Genomic DNA, 20,674 nt, shown 5'->3' on the forward strand with positions numbered 1-20,674 from the left:
TGTATACCAGAAAAATCGTGAATACGTGAAGCACTTTGCTTTTCTGATGCACATGACATGGCGTAAGGGCGTACATGTAAGTGATTCACGAAAGTATCATTAAAAGTCTAAACAAAAGGCATCATTCGAGTAATAAATTGCAGTATGAGAGTGAAGTGTTGGCGTTGGGACTTCTATATCTGCTTGACGGAAAGTGTACATAAGTCAAACAGAGCTAGAAGCGCCTGTGCTTTCAGCGTCTTGAGTAGTGATGTTGAGCTTTATATACATGTTTTGTTGTTCAATGACACCTGTTAAAGCGAGGATAGGCTTGTGCAAGTGTGCGCAAATACACAGACCTTGTGTCTGGGGTAACATGCGGGGAACAGAAATTAGAAATTCAGCTTCTTAACCAAAAGACGAGTTGTAGCCAACATTTTCGTTTTACTTTATTGCACATTTGTAACATGTGAAAAGTACACATTATAGAATACAAACACAATTCGGAAAACATTAGTGATTCTTAATGTCTTTCATAATACCTTTCCTCTTACTTATTAAGCCAAATTGATAACTACATACAATGTAACAAAATAACACATTCACATGTTGTTATAGACGCTATTTCAACAACCTTTATGGCTAGAGTTCACATCCTTAGACATTTGACGGTGTTTCGAATTCATCCTTGGATTTTCTGGTTTGCTTCTTGGGGCATCTGTACAGGTTGTCATCCCTGAGTCTCTGTGCAGGGTTCTTCCGTGTTATTTCAATTTTACATATGCCAAGTCTCGGTCTAACGTTCGAGCATACTTAGAAAACCGACATGCGTCGCAGTTGTGTGGCTTGCATTGAAAGGGGAGGCGGTCACGGTTAAGACGTATCGCAACACATCATGTATGTAAATGAGTCCTAAACTTTACTTCGCTTGAACACCTTTTTAACCATGCCCCACGATCGCAGCTTGTCCGCTGTACAAATGCCTTACCTGGACAGGAGTAGCCACAATGAGCGTTGACACAGTACTGGTCTTCTCGGCACCCTCCTTTGTTGGTTAAACACTCGTCAATATCTACAAACAAAGATTAGGCGGTCAAAATTCCACAAATGTATTCAACCAGAGCTTAAAGCTCAAATTAGAAAATTGTTATTTGCTGTACTGTACTACATACGTGAAAAGTATATACAGAAAGTCTAAAAATTCTATGGCTTACCAAAAGTTCATAAGGAAGGAACGCCACTGAGACCCATTGTTAGTTCCATCAATTCAATTACATACAAGTGTTCCAAATTCCTCGCTGAAATATTGTCACCGTTGGTAGGCAGATCCCAACACCATATAAAGAACTCACAACACTTCGTCGAACTCATAAAAGACCAGAGAGTAGAAAAAGACGAGGAATTGCGTTCCTACGACGTAACAGCCCTGTTTACATCTGTCCCTGTTGACAAAGCTTGTAAGGTAATTTTAGAAAGACTAGAAGAAGATAAAAGCTTGTCAGAACGCACCAAATTAAAGCCCGCCCAGATTGTTGATTTATTGAACACTTGTTTAAAGTGCACCTACTTTGTTCATGATGGGATTTACTACCAGCAAATCCATGGGGCCGCTATGGGGTCCCCAGTGTCCCCTATAGTGTGCAATCTTTACCTAGAACACCTTGAACAAGTTGCTCTTAGCACTGCCCCCCACCCACCATTATGGTGGTATAGATATGTGGATGACACTCATACTAAACTTAAGAAAGCGTACGCTGAGGAATTCACTGACCATTTGAACAGCCTAGATCCGGACATTAAGTTCACTTTTGAACAACAGCAGAACAACTCCTTAGCTTTTTTGGACACTCTTACAGTTATAAAAGAGGACGGCTCGCTGCAGATCAGAATTTACAGAAAGAAAACCCACACTGATCAGTACTTGAACTTTTCTTCCAACCACCCGCTAGACCACAAACTAGGGGTCATTCGCACCCTGTTCCATCGGGCAGAGACCATTATCACTGATCCTCAGGACAAAGAGGAGGAGAAGGATCACGTGATCCAGTCCCTAAAACGGTGTGGTTACCCCGATTGGGCTATCAAAAAGGCAGCTACACCTAAGCCACCCCAGTCAGTACAAACCACGAAAACCACCTCTTCCAAACCTAACAAGGGGTTAGTGGTCTTGCCGTATTCTAAGGGTATTTCTGAAGCACTACGTAGGACCTTCGGGAAATATGGAATAAAGACCTGCTTCAAACCGACCCAGACTTTAAGAAACGTACTTGTATCACCGAAAGACAAAACACCTAGGGAGAGCAAATGTGGAGTAGTCTACCATATACGTTGCCAAGGTAATACAAACAAAGGTCAGTGCAAGGAATCGTATATCGGAGAAACAGAGCGCGCATTAAAAACGAGATTCCTGGAACACCAGCGACCAAGTTCTGTGGGCTCGGAGGTATCCAAACATATACACATTGAGTCGCCAGGACACTCAGTGTCTCTTGAAAAAGTCAAAATCCTTGACTCAGAGCCGGAGTTCTTTGCAAGAGGAGTAAAGGAGGCCGTGTACATTCGTGCCCACCGTCCATCACTAAACAGAGACGGGGGGCGACACAGGTTATCTGGCATCTACGACCCTCTGCTGCAGTCAGTCGTGTGTCCCTGACGTCACGTCCGGAAGTTCAGCAGACGGGTCCATTCCGTGAACAAGGCTGACGGAGTCGGCTGAAAATTTGGGGTAAGTCCCAACTAATCTTGGTGTTGGTTAAGTAAAGTTTAGTTTTTCCACAATGTCATTTACCAACACAGATGAACTTTCATGCTAATATACAGAAAGTCTTTTAGCATGAATACGAATAGACCAACCTGAGCTAGAAAAACAGATACGAGTTATATGCATGCACGTACACGTAGCACTTAGTACTAGGTTGGTTACTACAAAACCTATCGTCTATGGTTAATATTACCATAGCCGTAGTGTTTCAAACTTACCGTTACACTCCCTCCAGTGTGGTCCGCTCCCATACATCCCCAGTGGGTGTAACCTGTCGCATGTACAACCAGTCTCACATGGCCATATTCTGCACGCCCAGGTGTACAGGTACTCTCTCTGGTATGAGAATTTACACACTGTTTATAGGGCCTTCACACTGAAATCGAATCAGCAGGAATCAAGCGGAACCAGCCGGAAATGAAGTATTTGCAAAATTCGTGCCACATTCGGTGCCATTCCGGGTGGGTATTCCAATGGGCCTTTAATCCCCTTCACACGAGAAGGAATGAGCCGGAATGCCGTCAGAATGAAAATCCTTTTCTATTCCTGTGAATTCGTAGTGTATTCTAGACATTCTCACTGCATTCGAGATATTCTTTCGGCCACATTCTGGCAGGATTCGAGATGGCTTGCCGTTTCGGTTCTTCATCGAATGAGATAAGAATGTTTCGAATAATGTTAGAATGCCCCCAGAATGCGGTGGGACTGCAGTTAGAATAGTTGGAATACACTTAGAATTCACTATGAATGCCATTCGGTATTTCTCCACTTCGAATGCACCTCGACAGTTTTTGACATGTCAAAAACTTTCGAGCCAGCCAAAAGAACGGGGACGAATATCTGGAATGCAGTAAGAATGTTGAGAATACAGTACGAATTGCCAAGAATTGCCACGAATAGAAAATAATTTTTATTCCGACGGCATTCCGGCTCATTCGTGCTCTCGTGTGAAGGCATTACATTCATTACTGTACAATCGAGCTTTTGTTTCCCTATAGTAAGTTATATATATATATATATATATATATATATATATATATATATATATATTCAAACTTCAGTTGTGATTGGCAGTTAGTTGCAGCTCAGAAATTAAGGCACACTATCATGATAATAGTTTTTTTTTTATTTACGAGTAATTCTACGGTTATTTTCCTCCCGAGTTTAGAGAGTATTAAAATGCGCATTGTTGAATGAACTATGAACAGCCTTACCGTTCTTTCATAGTTATGGAAATTCTCGTTAGCTTCCCAGAAGCTACAGCGTTCGACAAAACACTCGTGATTCAACCCCCTTTTCTGTCTTGACGGGTATAGGCTCCTTAGGAAATTTCCTGCTTTTTTCTCGGCCTGGAAGGGTGAAAACTCGCCATTGGCACCGACCTTGTCATTTCTGCCCAAACTGTGTGACAAAAAATATGTACATTTTATGTACATTTTCCCCTTCCGAAGCCCAGTTTTTACAACAGAGCTGCAAATTGTTCAAATACAGGTCCATAACTTCAATAAAGTGAATGAACTTACCAAAAGTCTGTGTGAATTATCAGCAAGAATGTCACCAGGCAACGCAGTATCAGGGGACGGGTGGTGTTCAAAAGCCCCATGTCTTTCTGTATACATAAAAACAACTATTTTTGTTTTAGTATTTTTAGTATAAACGTTTCTGTACGCGCTTACGTTTTAGGTATTGGCCTCTTCATGCGCCAAGGGTATATGACAGTTGTCCTACTAGAAAATACAGTGGCAGCTACTGAGGGACATTCGTACAAAATCCAGATATCTTGTGATGCAAAAAGACTACGGTCGGCGACCGGTCCCGTCGTAGTCGACATCATGGCTAAAAAACGCTGAGGCAAAAGATATTGTACGACGAATACAGTTGCCTTTAACATATCAACTATCTGTTATGTAAGTGGGTATGTTACTTACAGGTTACCCAGCTGAGTATTAGGAGAATCTCAGATTCACTCACGGTGGAACAGTCGACTAACGCTCTCTAACTGGTGGCGCTTTTGATTTTCTGCGTAGGGGGTATTTGTACAATGAATTGGACGTTAAAAATGCCATAGGTCGGCTTTCCATTATTTGGCCAGAAATGACCATTTTAATTAAATCGGGTACATCTGACACTTGAAAAACAACACTGTCGTTTCGTTCTTGACATGAGCTACAATCAAAAGAAGTCGAAAGACATAAAGAAAAATATGTTTGACGTTCCACAAATATACAGTATAAGCGGAGGTCTATAAATTCAATCTCTACTGAGGTTTGTACGAACCCGCCGATCGCGATGAAGTTTACTTTTTCACGTAATCGGTGACTAGGTCCCTAAAGGCCCCCTCTCACTTGACGTGCGGCACGCTTGCGGCATTGCTGCGTTCGTTCACTGCGTCACTGTTTTGTTATTTTCTTCGATTTTTATATTTCAGCCATACATAGTATGGTGAAATATATTGTATTCGTAATGTTTCTTTCTTTCTTTCTTTCTTTCTCCTGTCAAATCTTCAAAGTGATTCATCTCCGCTGTTCCTGGACCGAATGAGCTGAAATTTGGCACAGGGGTAGAATGGGCCAATACCTTGATGCTTTTTTCTCAGTTTTTTCATATCTGCCTCTAAAATGATTTTATTGAGATTTTTTGGTCAATTTTAGACCAAAACTGTATATTTTGGCCCCTGTACCCTGGTATTACAACCAAATGAGCTGAAATTTGACAGAGATGTGCCTTGATAATGCCCCCATATAAATTCGATAACACTTTTGGTGTACAGTACAACAAAATGCTTATTTTTGCGAATTTTTGACCAAAAAAGGACACTTTTGGCCCCTGTACCCTGGTATTACAACCAAATGAGCTGAAATTTGACAGAGATGTGCCTTGATAATGCCCCCATATAAATTCAATAACACTTTTGGTGTACAGTACAACAAAATGCTTATTTTTGCGATTTTTTGACCAATTTTTGACCAAAAAAGGACACTTTTGGCTCCTGTACCTTGGTATTGCAACCAAATGAGCTGAAAATTGACACAGATGTGCCTTGATAATCCCTTCATATAAATTCAATACCACTTTTGGTGTACAGTGCAACAAAATGCTTATTTTTGCGATTTTTGGCCAATTTTTGACCAAAAAAGGACACTTTTGGCTCCTGTACCCTGGTATTACAATTAAATGACCTGAAAGTTGGTATAGATAGGCATTAGATACTTGGTAACAAGATTCAAGTAAAATTTTTGACATAAACAACTTTAAAATGATTGATTTTGGCACTTTTCTGAGGGGAAATTTGTTTTCTTTTGGCCTCCTGACGTGACCTTCCGTGACCCCGCACAGAGCCACACCTGTGCGCGTCAGCCGGAGAGTTAATTGAATCGAAGACCTAGCCAATCAGCGAAGAGGAGGCCAAAGGCTAATTAGTATTCATAACCGGGCCTCATGATCCCGTATATAGCAGTGTTCCCGCCAGGGGGAGCGAAACCCGCCTAAGGCTCTCGCATTTTAGACTATTCAGAAGGCTTTATATTGTATCAGTTCTTAGGGGCATATCTATGATAATCGCAGCAGTCACTTAACTTCTCTTCAGGAGTTTAGCGTAACACTATTTCAGGTCAAACCGTCAAAGGCAACTAAAAACAAACTTTAACGTTACTGAGTTCAACAGTACTTATAACTTGTTATCCGAAGTTGAAACGCTAGCGATGGTATTTTCGCTGCGCTGTTAGCTCCGTGCGACTGTTGTTGACGGTCTTATAACGGTATATTTTGCACCCCTGTACCCTGGTATGAGTAACATTTGGTATAGATAGGCATAAGATAGTTGGTAAAATGATCCAAGTAAAATTTTTGGCAAAAAGTACTGTAAAAGGCTTAATTACAGCACTTTTTTCAGGGGAAATTGGTTTTCTTTCGTTCTCCATGCCATGACCTTTCGGACGTTCACCCCACAGAGCCGACATCTGCACCTGCGTCTAGCCGGCAGGAAGAGTTAATTCAATTAATGGTTCAGCCAATCAGCGAAGAGGAAAGCGAAGGCTAATTAATATTCATAAGCGGGACCACACAATACGTTAACTTGAAGACTCAGGCCGTACAGACTTCTCGCCAGGATTTTTTCAAAGCGTCGGACAGGGGTCCGGGGGCCGCCGAATGTCCCTGGCGGGGTCCAGGGGCAGGGCCACTGTGGGGGGGGGGGGGACCCAGGTGGGCGAAGCCCCCCCGGAAGCTCTTGCATTTTAGACTATTGAGAAGGCTTCTTTTATCAGTTTTTTTAGGGCCATATCTACAATAATCGTAGCAGTCACTTACTTCTCTTCAGCAGTTTGACTTTAAAATATTTCGGGTCAAAGCTTCAAAGACAACTAAAACCTCATAAACAACAAACTTTACTTAGCTCAACAGTATACAAAAATATTGTACGGGTTGCCATCCTTAGTTGAAGCGCTTATTTATAGCGCTAGTATCTTCGCTGCGCCGTTAGCCGCCGTGCGACTTTTGTTGACGGTCTGATATCCCTACGCCGCCGCCTTGCTGATATTCCCACGGACATGTTTCAAGAAAAATATCCAGCAAAAAACGCTGTTCTGCGTCAAATTCTATTCTATAAAACATGTGGGACTCAGTGTTACAGTCTAAATATTTTGTAGAAGCACTGCTGTAGGAAAGAAGGTCCAAGCAATGTAAAACATCACGTAGCATGAAGTTCGCTGTCAACTGGCACACAGCACATGACTGTTTGAAACTCTAAGTCTAATCAACAGCCGTGTTTGATTGATAGCCGGCGGTCCTTTGATGAAGTCGGCGAAAGGTGCGTTAGTTAGAAAATCTGCGTTTAGTTTTGATACGTAATTATAAGTTAGACAGTGGCGAGAATGATTATTTTCTCATCAATATTTCTCTTCAGAATTATTTGAACTTAATTGTACATCTAAACAATTGGCTTACCTGTGCAATGTTTATATGATTAATGATCAGTGTACTGAAATCATGTGTAACGTATGGCTCCTAGTCAATAGATCAGCATTTTCTCTATAGTGACCACCTGTCTATAGTGGCCACATTTCCTAGTGCTGTTGTTGTTTGACATAAACATTTAAATTGTAAGTAACTTTAAACTGCCAGAGTTTCAGCCCAATAAAACACTCTCAGCGCCAGGGTATGAACAGACTGACCAGACAGACGAAAATAAATCCTCGAACAAGGTTCAATCGTATCTTCCGGGTCTGGCAGGAAGTTGTTAAACTAAAATAAGAATAGGCTCGATGGCTGATTGCATACAAAGTAAAACAGTTTAACAGTTTTACAGCTTGAAGAAAACAAACGCTCCTACAGTACCTGCACCTGCTTGATAATTATTAAATCGTATGCCCTACTTGAATAAAAAAAGTTCACTGCAATAATAAATGTACCCACATCACAAGGAGCTTATACTTTTTTAAACTTACACCTAGTTATCGTACTGAAAATTGTTAATGACATTACATGAAGTCATTCAACAATTTTCAGTCATGATGAAAATTTTCTGAATGGAAGGTGTGATTATTGTCATTTTCTGAAAAATAGAAGCAAGCTCTGTTTTTACCTGGAATCAATTCACAATACCAGTCCACTTTGGGGGATAATGTACTGTTAAGAGGATGTTCCATTTTTGCGCAGGGGTGATTTGGAACAGTCCAATGTTGCGTGGGAAGGGGTATGGCTGAAATATGCTGTATTTGCTCTTAAGCAAATGTCGGCCTTTCTAGTTTATGATTCAGATATTGCGCAATACGTAAAAGTATAACATAAAAGACGACAAAATATACAACAAGTAAGAAAATTCGTTCTTTATCTCTGAAATTCGTTGAGCATCTTCCGAACGCAGCAATGCCGCAAGCGTGCCGCACGTCAAGTGAGAGGGGGCCTTTACCAACCTTCCACGTTCATACAGTAGGCCTATCAATCATTGATCCAGACAAATACAAAGACTGCTTTTCAGACAAAGACCAATTGCCGAGTCAACGACCAAGAAGTTTTAACTTCGAAAAAGGAGTCGAATACAATAACCCAGTACCTAGAGTTAGCTTTTACTAGTTTTAGACTAGAGTCGACACCTTTGATATTTTTTTTTTGTCTGAATCTCTCATGTTACCTGCAATTAGCCCACAGGCAAGAATTTGCAATAAACATTATCTAAAAAAGAGGGCGGCTATTTTTTTTTTCATTTTACATCTAAACCTTTGCTTGCGGAGCAGTTAAGTCTCAAACAATTCAAGACATCAACCAAGCACATAGTGTCTTGAGATAGCAGAATAAAGTTTTCGGTCCATGGGGATCCCTACAGTTAAGGACCAGAAGGTGACTGACATCGACGTGGAAAAAATATCGTGAGGTGCATTTCTGAAGTACGACAGAGGAATATGTTGAAGTCGAGTGTGCAATCTGCAAAGTAATTGAAAACCAATTCTTTCTCCTTTAAATAGGGCAATGTGAGGACACGCAAAATTGCAGCCGACTCACCGAAGCAGTCAGGTCACGCGCATTGATACACCAAATGGGCAAACATCGTAATCCTATACAAACGATCTGAAAGGCGACTCATTATACTACTAGTACCATATAGCAAAGTTCATGCCCGCTGTCTTCGCGTTACGGTGTTTGATACGCCTCAAGATGTCGGTCGCATTACTTTTTTACCCCGGGGATTCGGGGGTCGCGTAGAAATACGATACCCTTCGGCCTTGAGAAGGCGTGGCTTTAGAGAATATAGGTCACCTTTCCCCGTAGCAACCTTCCTTGTTTGCACAGTAACGCTGTCAATCAAAAAGATTAAAAAGTCTTGCATGAAAGACCAACGCAAACGCAGGACAAAACGTAGCAAATATCGCATTGTGAGTTGGTGGTCTACGCCAACTTGGGGTGGGAAATTGTGGATTTTTGTCAATTTCCCTTCGTGGTCACACTGACGTGCGACGCATTTGCACATGAAGCCTATATAAGTCCAGCAAAATGCCACGACCAGAATGTCACATTTTTCGAGACTTCTGTATCTGCTTGACGGAACGTCTGTATCAGTCAAACAGAGCTGGAAGCGCTTTACGTTGTGTTTTCAGTGTGTGTTTGAATTAGCTGAGTAGTGATGTTTTAGAATTATAGTCAGTGAGTATCGACGGCGATACTCTGTCAGTGAGTAATAGTTGCAGTTAAGCCTTATCAGATGAATTTTTCAGAATATTAGCGATTTTCTTCATAAGCACGCGTTCAGCATCTCTGCTCACCACGGGAAGATATATTGCGTTACTCTACGCAAACATCGTTACGTCACTTTTTGTTTGATAATCGCAGACGTCGGCGACGGCGTGACTGACACTGAAATTAATGAGAACCCGCACTGTCGGTATCGCAGACTGTCAGAGCTTCCCACCTCGGCTCGAGTCTGGACGAGTTCTGGGCGCATGCTAACCAAAGCAGCAGAACTGGCGTTTCATTCCCCCCAAAGCTAGCGCACAAAAATTGCAATTCCAAAAGCCAATGCATTCGTACGTGACTTCCAGATACTTGACCATACACGACACGTACACACAGACACCCAAGCAGGTTGAACGCTGTTAACCTGCATGTGCGGCGAACTTGGCAACAGTCGACAGACTTGAACAGTCACGTGCACGAAGTTATACTTTGCAAGTTTTCGCAAATAAACATAAAACTCGCGTCTAGGGTAACGTGCGGGGTCGACCGGTCCTGAGATCAACCAGGCACCAGCCATTCAAGTTTTTTGGGCCAAAAGACGAGCTGTGGCCGAAATTTTATTTTACTTTCTGTCACATTTGTAACAAGAGGTATACATGATAAACCATAACACAATTTGCAATGCTCACTATATAGCAATATTCTAGACGCTCTCTCCTCTTTCTTATCTACATTTAATATCGACATTACGAACGTTTAATTTGTGCAGCCCTGGCCGACAAGCGTTGCCAAATGGGACCGACAGGAAACTTAAGGTGGCCGCATTTAAGGCATTGAATCAGACATGACGTACATAAAAGCCATAAATCTTTAAAAAATTTTAACGTCTTACCGACCATATAGAGAGAGGTGGAGAGAAAACGAGGGGGGCTGGGAGCAGATCGTTATCTTGTCCACCGTACTAATATTCTACCTGGACAGGAGTTGCCACATCCACCGTCAACACAGTACTGGTCATCCCGACACCCTCCTTTGTTGGTTAGACACTCGTTGATGACATCTACAAACAAAATTGTGTAGTTACCATTTCATTGTAGAAAATGTATTTAAAGGTATGTTAACGCATGCTACAAAATTGAAGCATGTTTCCTTGCTCTATACGTGTCGAAAGTATATGTACAGAGTTTATTAGGACATGGGTAGAAATATATCAGCCTGAGCTAGAGAGCGAGGTGCATGCACTTACATGCAGTACATAGTGAGAGGATATATATACAAAAAACTATCTATTGCAGTGTGAAAAACCGCTGTGTCTCAAACGTACCGGTACACACCCTCCAGTGTGGTCCGCTCCCAGACAAACCTGGGTGCGCCCTGTCGCATCTACAACCAGCCCCACATGGCCATAGTCTGCACGCCATAGTGTACAGGTACTCCATCTGATATGGGAATTTACACACTGATTACATTCATCATTGTCCAATCGAGCTTTTTGTAAGTTTGAGAGTATTGAAATGTGCATTGTTGAATGCGACGATGAAGGTTAGACATCTATGTAATAAAATATGCCAAAAAGTAGTTACTCAAGCAACTGGATATGACTTTGGAAACGCTCAGACGATTCAACTAGCATCCACTAGTTTTCGTCAGTGACGCAGAAGTGACCTGGAAGAAACTGGAAGGTACAGAGAACATTGCAAACTATTCTTAGTTAGGGTATAAAAAGACCAGTTTCTTCCAGATCACTTTAATGTCACTGACGAAAACTATTAGATGCTAGTTGAAACGTCTGACCGTTTCCAAAACCATATCCAGTTGCTTGAGTAACTACTTTTTGGCACATTGTTGAATGAACTATGAACAGCCTTACCGTCCAACCCCAGTCAAGGAAATGGTCGTTAGCTTCATCGAAGCTACAGTGTTCGACAAAACACTCGTGATACAATACCCTTTTGACCTGCCTTGATGGGCATGGACTCTTTAGGAAATTTCCTGCTTTTTTCTCGGCCTGGAAGGGTGAAAACTCGCCATTGACTCCGGCCTTGTCATTTCTGCCCAAACTGTGTGTAACAAAAATTATGAAAAATGTTTAAATTTGATATCAATCTAAAAATTAGCAGCAAATGTCATATAGATTTCATAAATCACAGATGAAAAGAGTACGTTTACTAACAATTAAACAATCAGGACTGATTTGCATGCTCTTAGTCACCTCCAAGCTTACGTGAAATGACTCCTTATCCTATAATATCTATTTCCAATCACCATAAATATAAAGAAAAGAATGCACATCTGAACTTACCACAGGTTTGCGTGAGTTATCAGGAAAACTAAGATAAGGCAGTACATCAGCAAGAGTCCGTTAGTGTCCATGGTCCCCATCGCGCCTTTGCCAGTATTTTCGACGTGGGGGGGGGGGGGGATATGGACAATCAAGCGGGCTTAGTGATGCCAGAGATCGCCTCTCTCTCCCATAACAACATTTCTTAATCAAACACTGACCTTCCATTTAATAAGTATAAATATATCAATAAATATAACACTTAATATAGAAAAGCCAAAATGTTAAGAAGAAGGGATTTCTTGACAGCGGCTGCAATCAGACCAGTTCTAATGACTTTTGTAGAAACATTGAGTCACTCCCGTGAACATAATGTTAGCAAAGGCCTATGAATTCATTCTCTACTGCTGCTGTTTGAACTCGCAGATTGCGATGAAGTTTACTTTAGCCCAACATGACATTAGGCCGCCTTTTCTCCCTTGGCAACCTTCCGTGTTCGTGCAGTAGTCCTGTCAATCATCGTTGATACAGATTGCTTTTCATTAGGCCATGTTGATTTGATTGTATGATTGAAATCCGCGCGCATCACCTTTAATCCGAATCTTTAAAAAAATCACTATACTGCAAATCGTAAAAAAACAGTTGCTAAATATATGCCATACATTGCAAAAAATACCGGCAAATAATAAATGGAGACTAATGTCAAGTGTAATGCCAAAGTCAATTCCAAAGTCAAAGAAGAAGATGATAAAGAACAAAAATATTAATTAAAGTCAATTTAATCTAGAATTTGCGGAAACGCAGCTGCAGGCACCCAGACCCGCACGGCTAGCGGCTGTGGGGCGCCGGGACCGCAGACTCAGGCCTATAGCGCCTGTAACCGGTTCTGCCACAACGGTGCGACGCCTCTGATGCACTACTAAATCCTGCTCGTGTCCTGAAAAGTTTTATTCTCCTCACTTATCGATACAAGAGTCCATCCCGGTGTGAGTGGCTTATACCAATCAGTCACTAACGTGTCTGGTACCAGGCAGATTGCGTCGCTTAAAGAAGAGACTCAGAACTGTGACTTGTTCTGTCACAACGACGCGACGCCTCTGTCGCACTCCTGATCCTAAAACTACTGGGTAACTTGTAGCTGGTTCTGCCACAACGGTGGAACACAGCTTCCACGTTTTGCTCGCGTCTGGACGAGCTCCGGGGAAAATACTAAGCAACGTAATAAAACAACAACGTACCCAGCAAAGGTAGCAGACAGAAATTACTTACAACCAAGACATGTATACGTGACCTCCAAGTACTTGTTGGTTCCCCAACAAGGATCCCCGAACACGTCGTTGGACGTTGCGACCATACACGTGCGGCGGCCTTGACAGCGGTGTTTCACGGCAGACAGGCTTGACGAACTCCGGCAGTTTGTCGTGCGTATTTTCCAACCGCAGAGTCCGTGTTGGGTCCGACCGTACAGGGCGTACGATACCTTGATCGTCAGACCCCGTCTACAGGACAGGGACAACGTCTGGTCTTCACAAGCCCGTCGTGTCGTTTGGGCTGTTTCTGTAAATACAGAAGAAGTTGTTGTCATGTCAGCTTACAGATTTCGGCCTTACCTGTGGAAACAAAAGATAGAAAATACTTAAAAATACACACAGATAATGCCCACGACTATTGTCTTGTGTAGTTTGGTATCTTTTATATCATACTTTTCGTTCGCGATAGCTGCCCGGCGAAGCCCCGGTTTAGAAATATGACGAAACAAGTTCCACGACGTGATACCGAAAACATAAACCTCTCGCTCTAACGATAATTACTATGAAGTTAATTCTCCTAATAGATGAGTGACCAGGGGAAGATTGATTTCTTTATCCTAAGACTTACCCCACATATTATCCGGTAGGCTCCATGCTTGGCCCAATGTGACCATGATGGCAAGCGCCAGGAAAACAGTCAGGCGCTTTTTGGAGCTTTGAGAGGCAAGTAATAGAACTGTAAAGACAAGCAAACATGCTCAGAGATATTGACAATCGGCGGCGGAGCGATTGGTAATGCGGGAACGGCTGGAGCGCCTGAATCACGCGCCCTGTGGGAACGCAGGCATGCGATGCAAGTCTTTAAAGTTACTTGAGTAATCAAAATGCAGACGGAGTGGAGTGCGTGGAGCACCTGTAGCGCACTCTGAGGGAACGCAGGCACCCAGACCCACACGGCTAGCGGCTGTGGGGCGCCGGGACCGCAGGATCAGGCCTGTAACCGCTTCTGTCACAAAGGTGCGACGCCTCTGTCACACTCCTGCTCATGTTTGGATCTGTTTTTGGCACCTGCTTTAATCTATTTTTTATTTTATCAAAATTCTCCAAAATACAATGGAAAGTATGTCGGAACAAGTGGGAGTGTTTCTCGGTGTGAGTAGCTCATACCAATGAGCCCCTAAAGAAGCTGATGCCGAGGAGGTTTGATCGTTGACAGGGGAGTGATTGTATCTTCCCTCCTGTATTCTTAATCTTCCTCCTTATATTGACAAAAGCAATTGACACTACAGTAAAGGTAGCCCACGAAAAGGACTTACAGGCAGCGCAGGTATACGTGACCTCCAAGTACTTGAACGTCTTTGAGCACGGATCCCCAAACACGTCGTTGGACGCTTTTACCATACACTTGCGGCGGCCCTGACAGCGACGCCTCATGATTGGCAGGCTCGAAGAGCTTCGGCAGTTAGTGGTGTACGCATCCCATTCGGTGCAGACTCCGTACCGGGTCCGACCGTACAGTGCGTACGACACACGGATAGTTAGACCCCGTCTACAGGATAGGGACAACGTCTGCTCTTCACAAGCCAGTCGTGTCGTTTTGGCTGTTTCTGTAAATAGAGAAGAAGTGTTTGTAATGCAGTGCCCCTATAATCGTTTTGCAAACGAATCTGTTAATATGTCTGACAAAATAAAAGTTTCAAGAGAGGAAAATAAGATGCAAATGCTAATGCAAATTGAATGTCGATGGAGGTATTACAACTGGATATAACCTCCATTAAGTGGTATATGTTAGCACCTAGGTATTCATAAATGTTCAGTTATCGGTATTACGATGTTCTTAACTCTCCTGACTTGTTGCATATCAAGCTTCTGAAGGCCTTAGACTTACCCCACATATTATCCGGTAGGCTCCACGCTTGCCCCATTGTCATCAGGATGGCAAGCGCGATTAAAACAGTCAGACGCCTTTTGGAGCTTTGGGATGCAAGTAACAGAACTGTAAAGACAAGTAAACACACTCAGAGGCTGTTGGTATTTTTGCAAAAGTTAGAAATAGAAGGGAAAATGTGAGGATAAAACCATTCAAAGATCACCTGAAAACATCTAGTCAGTACGTTAAATAAATAAAAATATCTACATCGATTCATATAGTAAGGTTCTTTAGGCACAATCAGGGTATATGATGGTGTCTGATAGACATCGAAACGTAGGAAGTAAGTACTCCTTGGTTGTGCCTAAAGAACCTTACTATATGAATAATTGCCAACCTGATGAAGTCATTTACGGATATCTACATCAACTCTGTGAAGATGCTCCCTGCTCGGCTGAAGATCTGCCCAAGGCTATGGAGGATGGGGATGGATGGATGGACAGAGTCATGTGCATCCGTGCAACCAGCACGACCGTATGATGATGATGATGATGATGATATACGTGAAATTACGAGAGCACAACTCATGTCGTCATGGAAAGTTGCGTGAAAAATGCGTGAAAATTGATGATGAACGCTGCTGAACATTACCATCGTCAATCTGTCATAGCTAACAAGTACCCCATGTCATCATCTACGTTGTCACATACGAAGAACAGAATTAACTTACTAAAGTTAGCAATGGTGATATTAAATATTGACATGTAACATATAGTGTGTGCACCAACATCCTATCCCTTAAGCCATGGGGTGATGATTTTTCTATATCTGCTTGACGGAAAGTGCAAGTCAAACAGAGCTAGAGGAAATTTGAGTTATACATTGCAGAATGGAATGAAGCGGAGTGAAATATTAGTGTTTGACGGATGTTGGTGGATTTGTGTATCACGAAGAGCTGAACGCGCTTTGTGTCTTTAAAGCTCATTAAGTTAGAATATTACAGAATGAAATGGGGTGGACTGCAATGTTTGTGTTAGAGGCTTTAAAGTCTGTTGAGTGCATTAGACAGAGCTAAGCGCGCTTTGTGTCTTTTAATGATAAAGTTACTTGAGTTAGCAAAATGCAAATATTTAGTGTTTGAGGCTTCTATATATGCTTGATGGACATTTGCATCAGCTGGAAACGCTTGGACTCCTAAATGTAAGTCTGAGTGAGTAGCGATATTTTAAAATAATGACGACGATGCCCTGAGTCTAAATTGTAGGTGAGCATGGATTACGTATTACCTTCAAGCAATTCACTTGAACTATGGAAAAAGTTCAGCATTAGAACCTCACAATAGATAGTTCTGACGTTGTTCGGTCATTGTTCGTTTCCCAAGATTAGTTCGATTTTATCTAATGCCAGTACTAAACTTGTAAACGTCGTCGACGGTGTGACTGGACCACTGGGGAGCTTATGGCGCGCCCTGCGGGAACGCAGGCACTCAGACCCGCACGGCTAGCGGCTGTGGGGCGCCGGGACCGCAGACTCAGGCCTGTAACTGGTTCTGTCACAACGGCGCGACGAAACTGTCGCACTCCTGCTGTATGTACCGAATGTATGAAATGGAACGGAATGAAACAAAATGGAACGAAATGGAAACTACCATTAAGTCACTAACGTAGTGTAGCTGCTACCAAAGAGGCTGCATGGTTGAAATGAGAGGGATTCCACATGCGTCCTTCCACTCATACTAACCAGAGCAACAAAACTGACATTTCATGTACGGCAAAGGAAATGCGCAAAAAAGTACTTACAGCCATAACATTTATACGTGACCTCCAAGTACTTGGGTACGGCCCAGCACGGATCCCAAAATACATATTTCCACTTCTAACAACACAGCAACAAAACTGACATTTCATGTACGGCAAAAGGAAATGCGCAAAAATTACTTACAGCCATAGCATTTATACGTGACCTCCAAGTACTTGGGGACGGCCCAGCACGGATCCCCAAACACGTGGTTCGACGCTGGTACACTACAAGAGCTGCGGCCCTGACAGCGGCCTCTCACGTCAGACAGGCTTGACGAACTCTGGCATTTGATCAGAGACCATTTGCAGTGGTCCTTGTCGTTACGACCGTACATGGCGTACGACACATGGATGGTTGAACCGGAGCCGCAAGACAGGTACATCGTGTCGTCTTCACAAACCCGTCTTGACATTAGCGATGATTCTGTGAAATAGAGAAGAAGTCGGTGCAATGTGAGAGTGCCGTTAGGTGGAATGGGTGCATAAGCTGACTTGACAACAGTTAAAAAAGTTGAAGTTGCCCGTACATCTGTGCAGATGCTTAGGGGGGGGGGGGGCACCCATTTTTCCATTTCTATAGCCCTTGGGCCACACATTTGTGCAGATCAATACAGCAGAGGGCAGCAAGTCTTAGCCTCTATCAGAGTCCACAGGTCGCTGAAAAAAATAGTAGAAACTGTACAAATATACACACATAACATGCCAGAGGATTTAGCTGTCCAATGAGTGTGGTTTGCAACCAGCTTACTTAGCTAGCATGTTATCTGGCAATTCCTGTCCAATTTCTAATATTTTTCCGGTGACCTGGGCAGCCTAGTAGCCTATAGCTAATAAATGCTAAAGCTTCTATACGGACCATAAACAGACTTGAATATATACGCAATTAACATCAGCCTTACCGATACATGGCGGTACAGTACAATACTCCCATCTCTGGCCGGGGTTCGTGGTGTAACACCACGGTTTGGGTTCTCCGTCCGGATTCCGGCAGTAGTTCCTCTCCAGTCCGGAGTACGGATACTTAGCCGGTGTCCTGTCGTGTCCATGCGGTGTCTGACTGTCCCAGCGTTGACACGCCCTGCCCGTTTTCGTAACGGAGACCGTTCCTCGGTAGGACGCCCCGTCTCCCACCAGGCATTTTTCTTGTAGATGGAAAAACAGTATTATTAAATAACCACACTCCTCTAGAGCAAATAATCTGTCAATTTTGTAGTTTAGGTAAAGTAGAAGATGAAGTACACTTTACGGTGGATTGTCCTTTGTATGATAGCGATAGAAGCATTCTATTTGGCTATGTGTTAAGAAAATATCCCCACTTCAGATACTTGAATAATAGAGAGAAATTTATATTCCTGACAGCTTTTGATAAACCAACTCTAACCAACCATACAGCTAACTACATTTATACAATTACCATGAAGCGAGAGGAAGTCGAATGTCCTAGAATAGATTAGAAGTATATATACATATACAGATGTGTATGATTGTTCTCCATTGTTTACATGTTTATGATTGTTTCCATGTGACCTGTACTTGTGCAATAAAGGTCTTCATTCTTCTATTATTTATCCATGCCTTCGAGTACCAGAGTTACCAACCTAGGATTGATGTGTTCAAAATTTTTTATTTTCCCAGCACTGTCGTAGAGTGGAATATGTTCTCACCAAGCAAAGTAGGGGCATCTTCTCTGAATAGTTTTAAAGAACACTTGCAGATAGATGTGCAAAAGGTAGATGTGCCGGGTCGTTCAGTGTAATATTCAGTTAGTGTAGTGTTCAGCTTACCCTGTGCTTGAGCCCATGTCCCCAGGATGGCAAGTGCCAGTAAAACACGTACAGTCAGACGCATTTTGGAGCTTTGAGAGGCAAGCAATAGAACTGTAAAGACAAGCAAACATACTCAGATATTGACAATGAAAGCATTCAAGATGAGTCAGTTCAGTTCAGGTCATCCTCTATAGAGAGGTGACACCAAGATTACCACACAGTTGAAATATTTAAATATGGCCAGAAAACATGTCATCAGTGGGTAAAATCACGAGCACAACTCATGGCGTTATCGAAACTTGCCGAGGGGCAAAAAGGCGTGAAAATTTGTGGTGAATGCCACACAACAGTAGCATTGTAACGTGTCATACTCTTTTTCAGAATCCCTTTCCTTGTCCAATTTATTTGAGTTACCCCATGTAAAGATGAAAATAAACTCAATAAACTTAGAAATTATAAGTAGGTATGGAATATAAGTATAATGTAACATATATGTATGTGTTTGCCAAAATCCTATCCACTTAAAAGCCACGGAGTGATGTGACTTCTATATCTGCCTGACGGAAAGTGCACATCAGTCAAACAGAGCTAGAAGCGCTTGATGCCTTCAGTGTAATTTTGAGTAGAATAGTGGTGTTTCAGAGTATGGCTGGGGGCGTCGACGGCGATCTCTTGAGTGGAAATGTTAGTTTTGCATTACCAGGTTAACTATTTAGATTGCCATCAATCTTCTTCACAAACACATGGTCACCAGCTCCGCTCATGTCACCACGAAAATAGTTCTGTTACTTTGTGCAGACGTCCTTTCTGAATTTTTTGTTTGTTTGATACTCGCAGAATTTGGCGGCGTTGGGGCTGGCGCTCCGACTGCCTTGAGAGCCTGTAGCGCGCCTTGCGGGAACGCAGGCACCCAGACCCGCACGGCTAGCGGATGTGGGGCGCCGGGACCGCAGACTCAGGCCTGTAACCGGTTCTGTCGCAACGGCTCGACGCCTCTGTCGCTCTCCTGCTGGGTGCACCGAAAGTGCAAAATGGAAGTAATTGGAACAAAATGAAACATTTATGGAACGAAATGGAAAGTGCGAAACGAACGAAATGGAGCAAATATGAAGCAAAATAAAATCGAATTGGTGTTCCTTTTTGTTCCATTTTGTTTCATTTCGCACTTTTAGTACAAGCTCCTGCTTATTTCCGGGCAAGTTCTAAACACCCCCACCCCTCCTCACTTATCGATTTAGAAGTAGGAATACGTCCCGGTGTGAGTGGGTTGTATCGATCATTCACTAACGTAGCTGGTACCAGGGATGTTGCATCGTTGAAAGAAGAGTGATTGCGCATGCGTCCTTCTACTTATTACCAGAACAACAAAACTGACGTTTCATGCACGGCAAAAAAAGGACTCACATCCAAAGCATTTATACGTGACCTCCAAATACTTGGGTACGGCCCAGCACGGTTCCCCAAACACATCGTTAGACGCTGGCACACTACACGTGCGGCGGCCCTGGCAGCGGTGTCGCACTGCCGACAGGCTTGACGAACTCCGGCAGTTTGTGATCAGAGACCACTTGCAGTGGTCCTTGCTGCTACGACCGTACATGGCGTCCGATACCTGGAGAGTTGAACCGGAGTTGCAGGACAGGTGCATCGTGTCATGTTCGCAAACCCTCCGTGTCGTTTGTGGGGTTTCTGTAAGCAGAGAAGATGTTGTTGTCACTCTGCGTTGCCTTCAAGTTAGTTGTTACAAATGAGACTGACAGTATTTTTGCGACAGTAAGAAATGAAAGGAAAAAAAGAAGTG

The 20,674-nt window shown here is 42.8% G+C and overlaps 2 protein-coding genes across 2 annotated transcripts; both read right to left on the bottom strand.

Annotated features, from left to right (window-relative positions):
• Positions 1-11,193: 11,193 nt before the first annotated feature.
• LOC118431575 lies at positions 11,194-12,879 on the bottom strand. The gene is made up of 3 exons (XM_035842817.1): positions 12,210-12,879; positions 11,778-11,967; positions 11,194-11,346 (listed from the first exon to the last, which is right to left on the bottom strand). Exons 1-3 carry the CDS (start codon positions 12,287-12,289, stop codon positions 11,194-11,196), a joined length of 423 nt encoding a protein of 140 aa, XP_035698710.1. The 5' UTR covers positions 12,290-12,879.
• An 890-nt stretch (positions 12,880-13,769) lies between these two features.
• On the bottom strand, positions 13,770-20,521 carry LOC118431576. Its single transcript, XM_035842818.1, has 7 exons — positions 20,278-20,521; positions 18,892-18,984; positions 18,007-18,249; positions 17,282-17,531; positions 14,755-14,987; positions 14,067-14,174; positions 13,770-13,798 (listed from the first exon to the last, which is right to left on the bottom strand). The coding sequence occupies exons 1-7, from the start codon at positions 20,519-20,521 to the stop codon at positions 13,770-13,772; spliced, it is 1,200 nt and encodes a 399-aa protein (XP_035698711.1).
• Between the last annotated feature and the right edge of the window lie 153 nt (positions 20,522-20,674).

Source organism: Branchiostoma floridae, chromosome 15, assembly GCF_000003815.2.
Source record: "Branchiostoma floridae strain S238N-H82 chromosome 15, Bfl_VNyyK, whole genome shotgun sequence".
NCBI lineage: Eukaryota > Metazoa > Chordata > Leptocardii > Amphioxiformes > Branchiostomatidae > Branchiostoma > Branchiostoma floridae.

Excerpts from the sequence above, each read along its gene's own strand:
- LOC118431576 (XM_035842818.1), bottom strand. The coding sequence starts at position 20,521 with ATGCACCTGTCCTGCAACTCCGGTTCAACTCTCCAGGTATCGGACGCC. Across the intron at positions 18,250-18,891 it reads GACATGGGCTCAAGCACAGG|AAAAATGCCTGGTGGGAGAC; the intron begins GTAAGCTGAACA and ends TCCATCTACAAG. Across the intron at positions 14,175-14,754 it reads CACGTATACCTGCGCTGCCT|TTCTATTACTTGCCTCTCAA; the intron begins GTAAGTCCTTTT and ends TTGTCTTTACAG.
- LOC118431575 (XM_035842817.1), bottom strand. The coding sequence starts at position 12,289 with ATGGGGACCATGGACACTAACGGACTCTTGCTGATGTACTGCCTTATC. Across the intron at positions 11,968-12,209 it reads ATAACTCACGCAAACCTGTG|TTTGGGCAGAAATGACAAGG; the intron begins GTAAGTTCAGAT and ends TGTTACACACAG. Across the intron at positions 11,347-11,777 it reads TCCTTGACTGGGGTTGGACG|ATGGAGTACCTGTACACTAT; the intron begins GTAAGGCTGTTC and ends TTCCCATATCAG.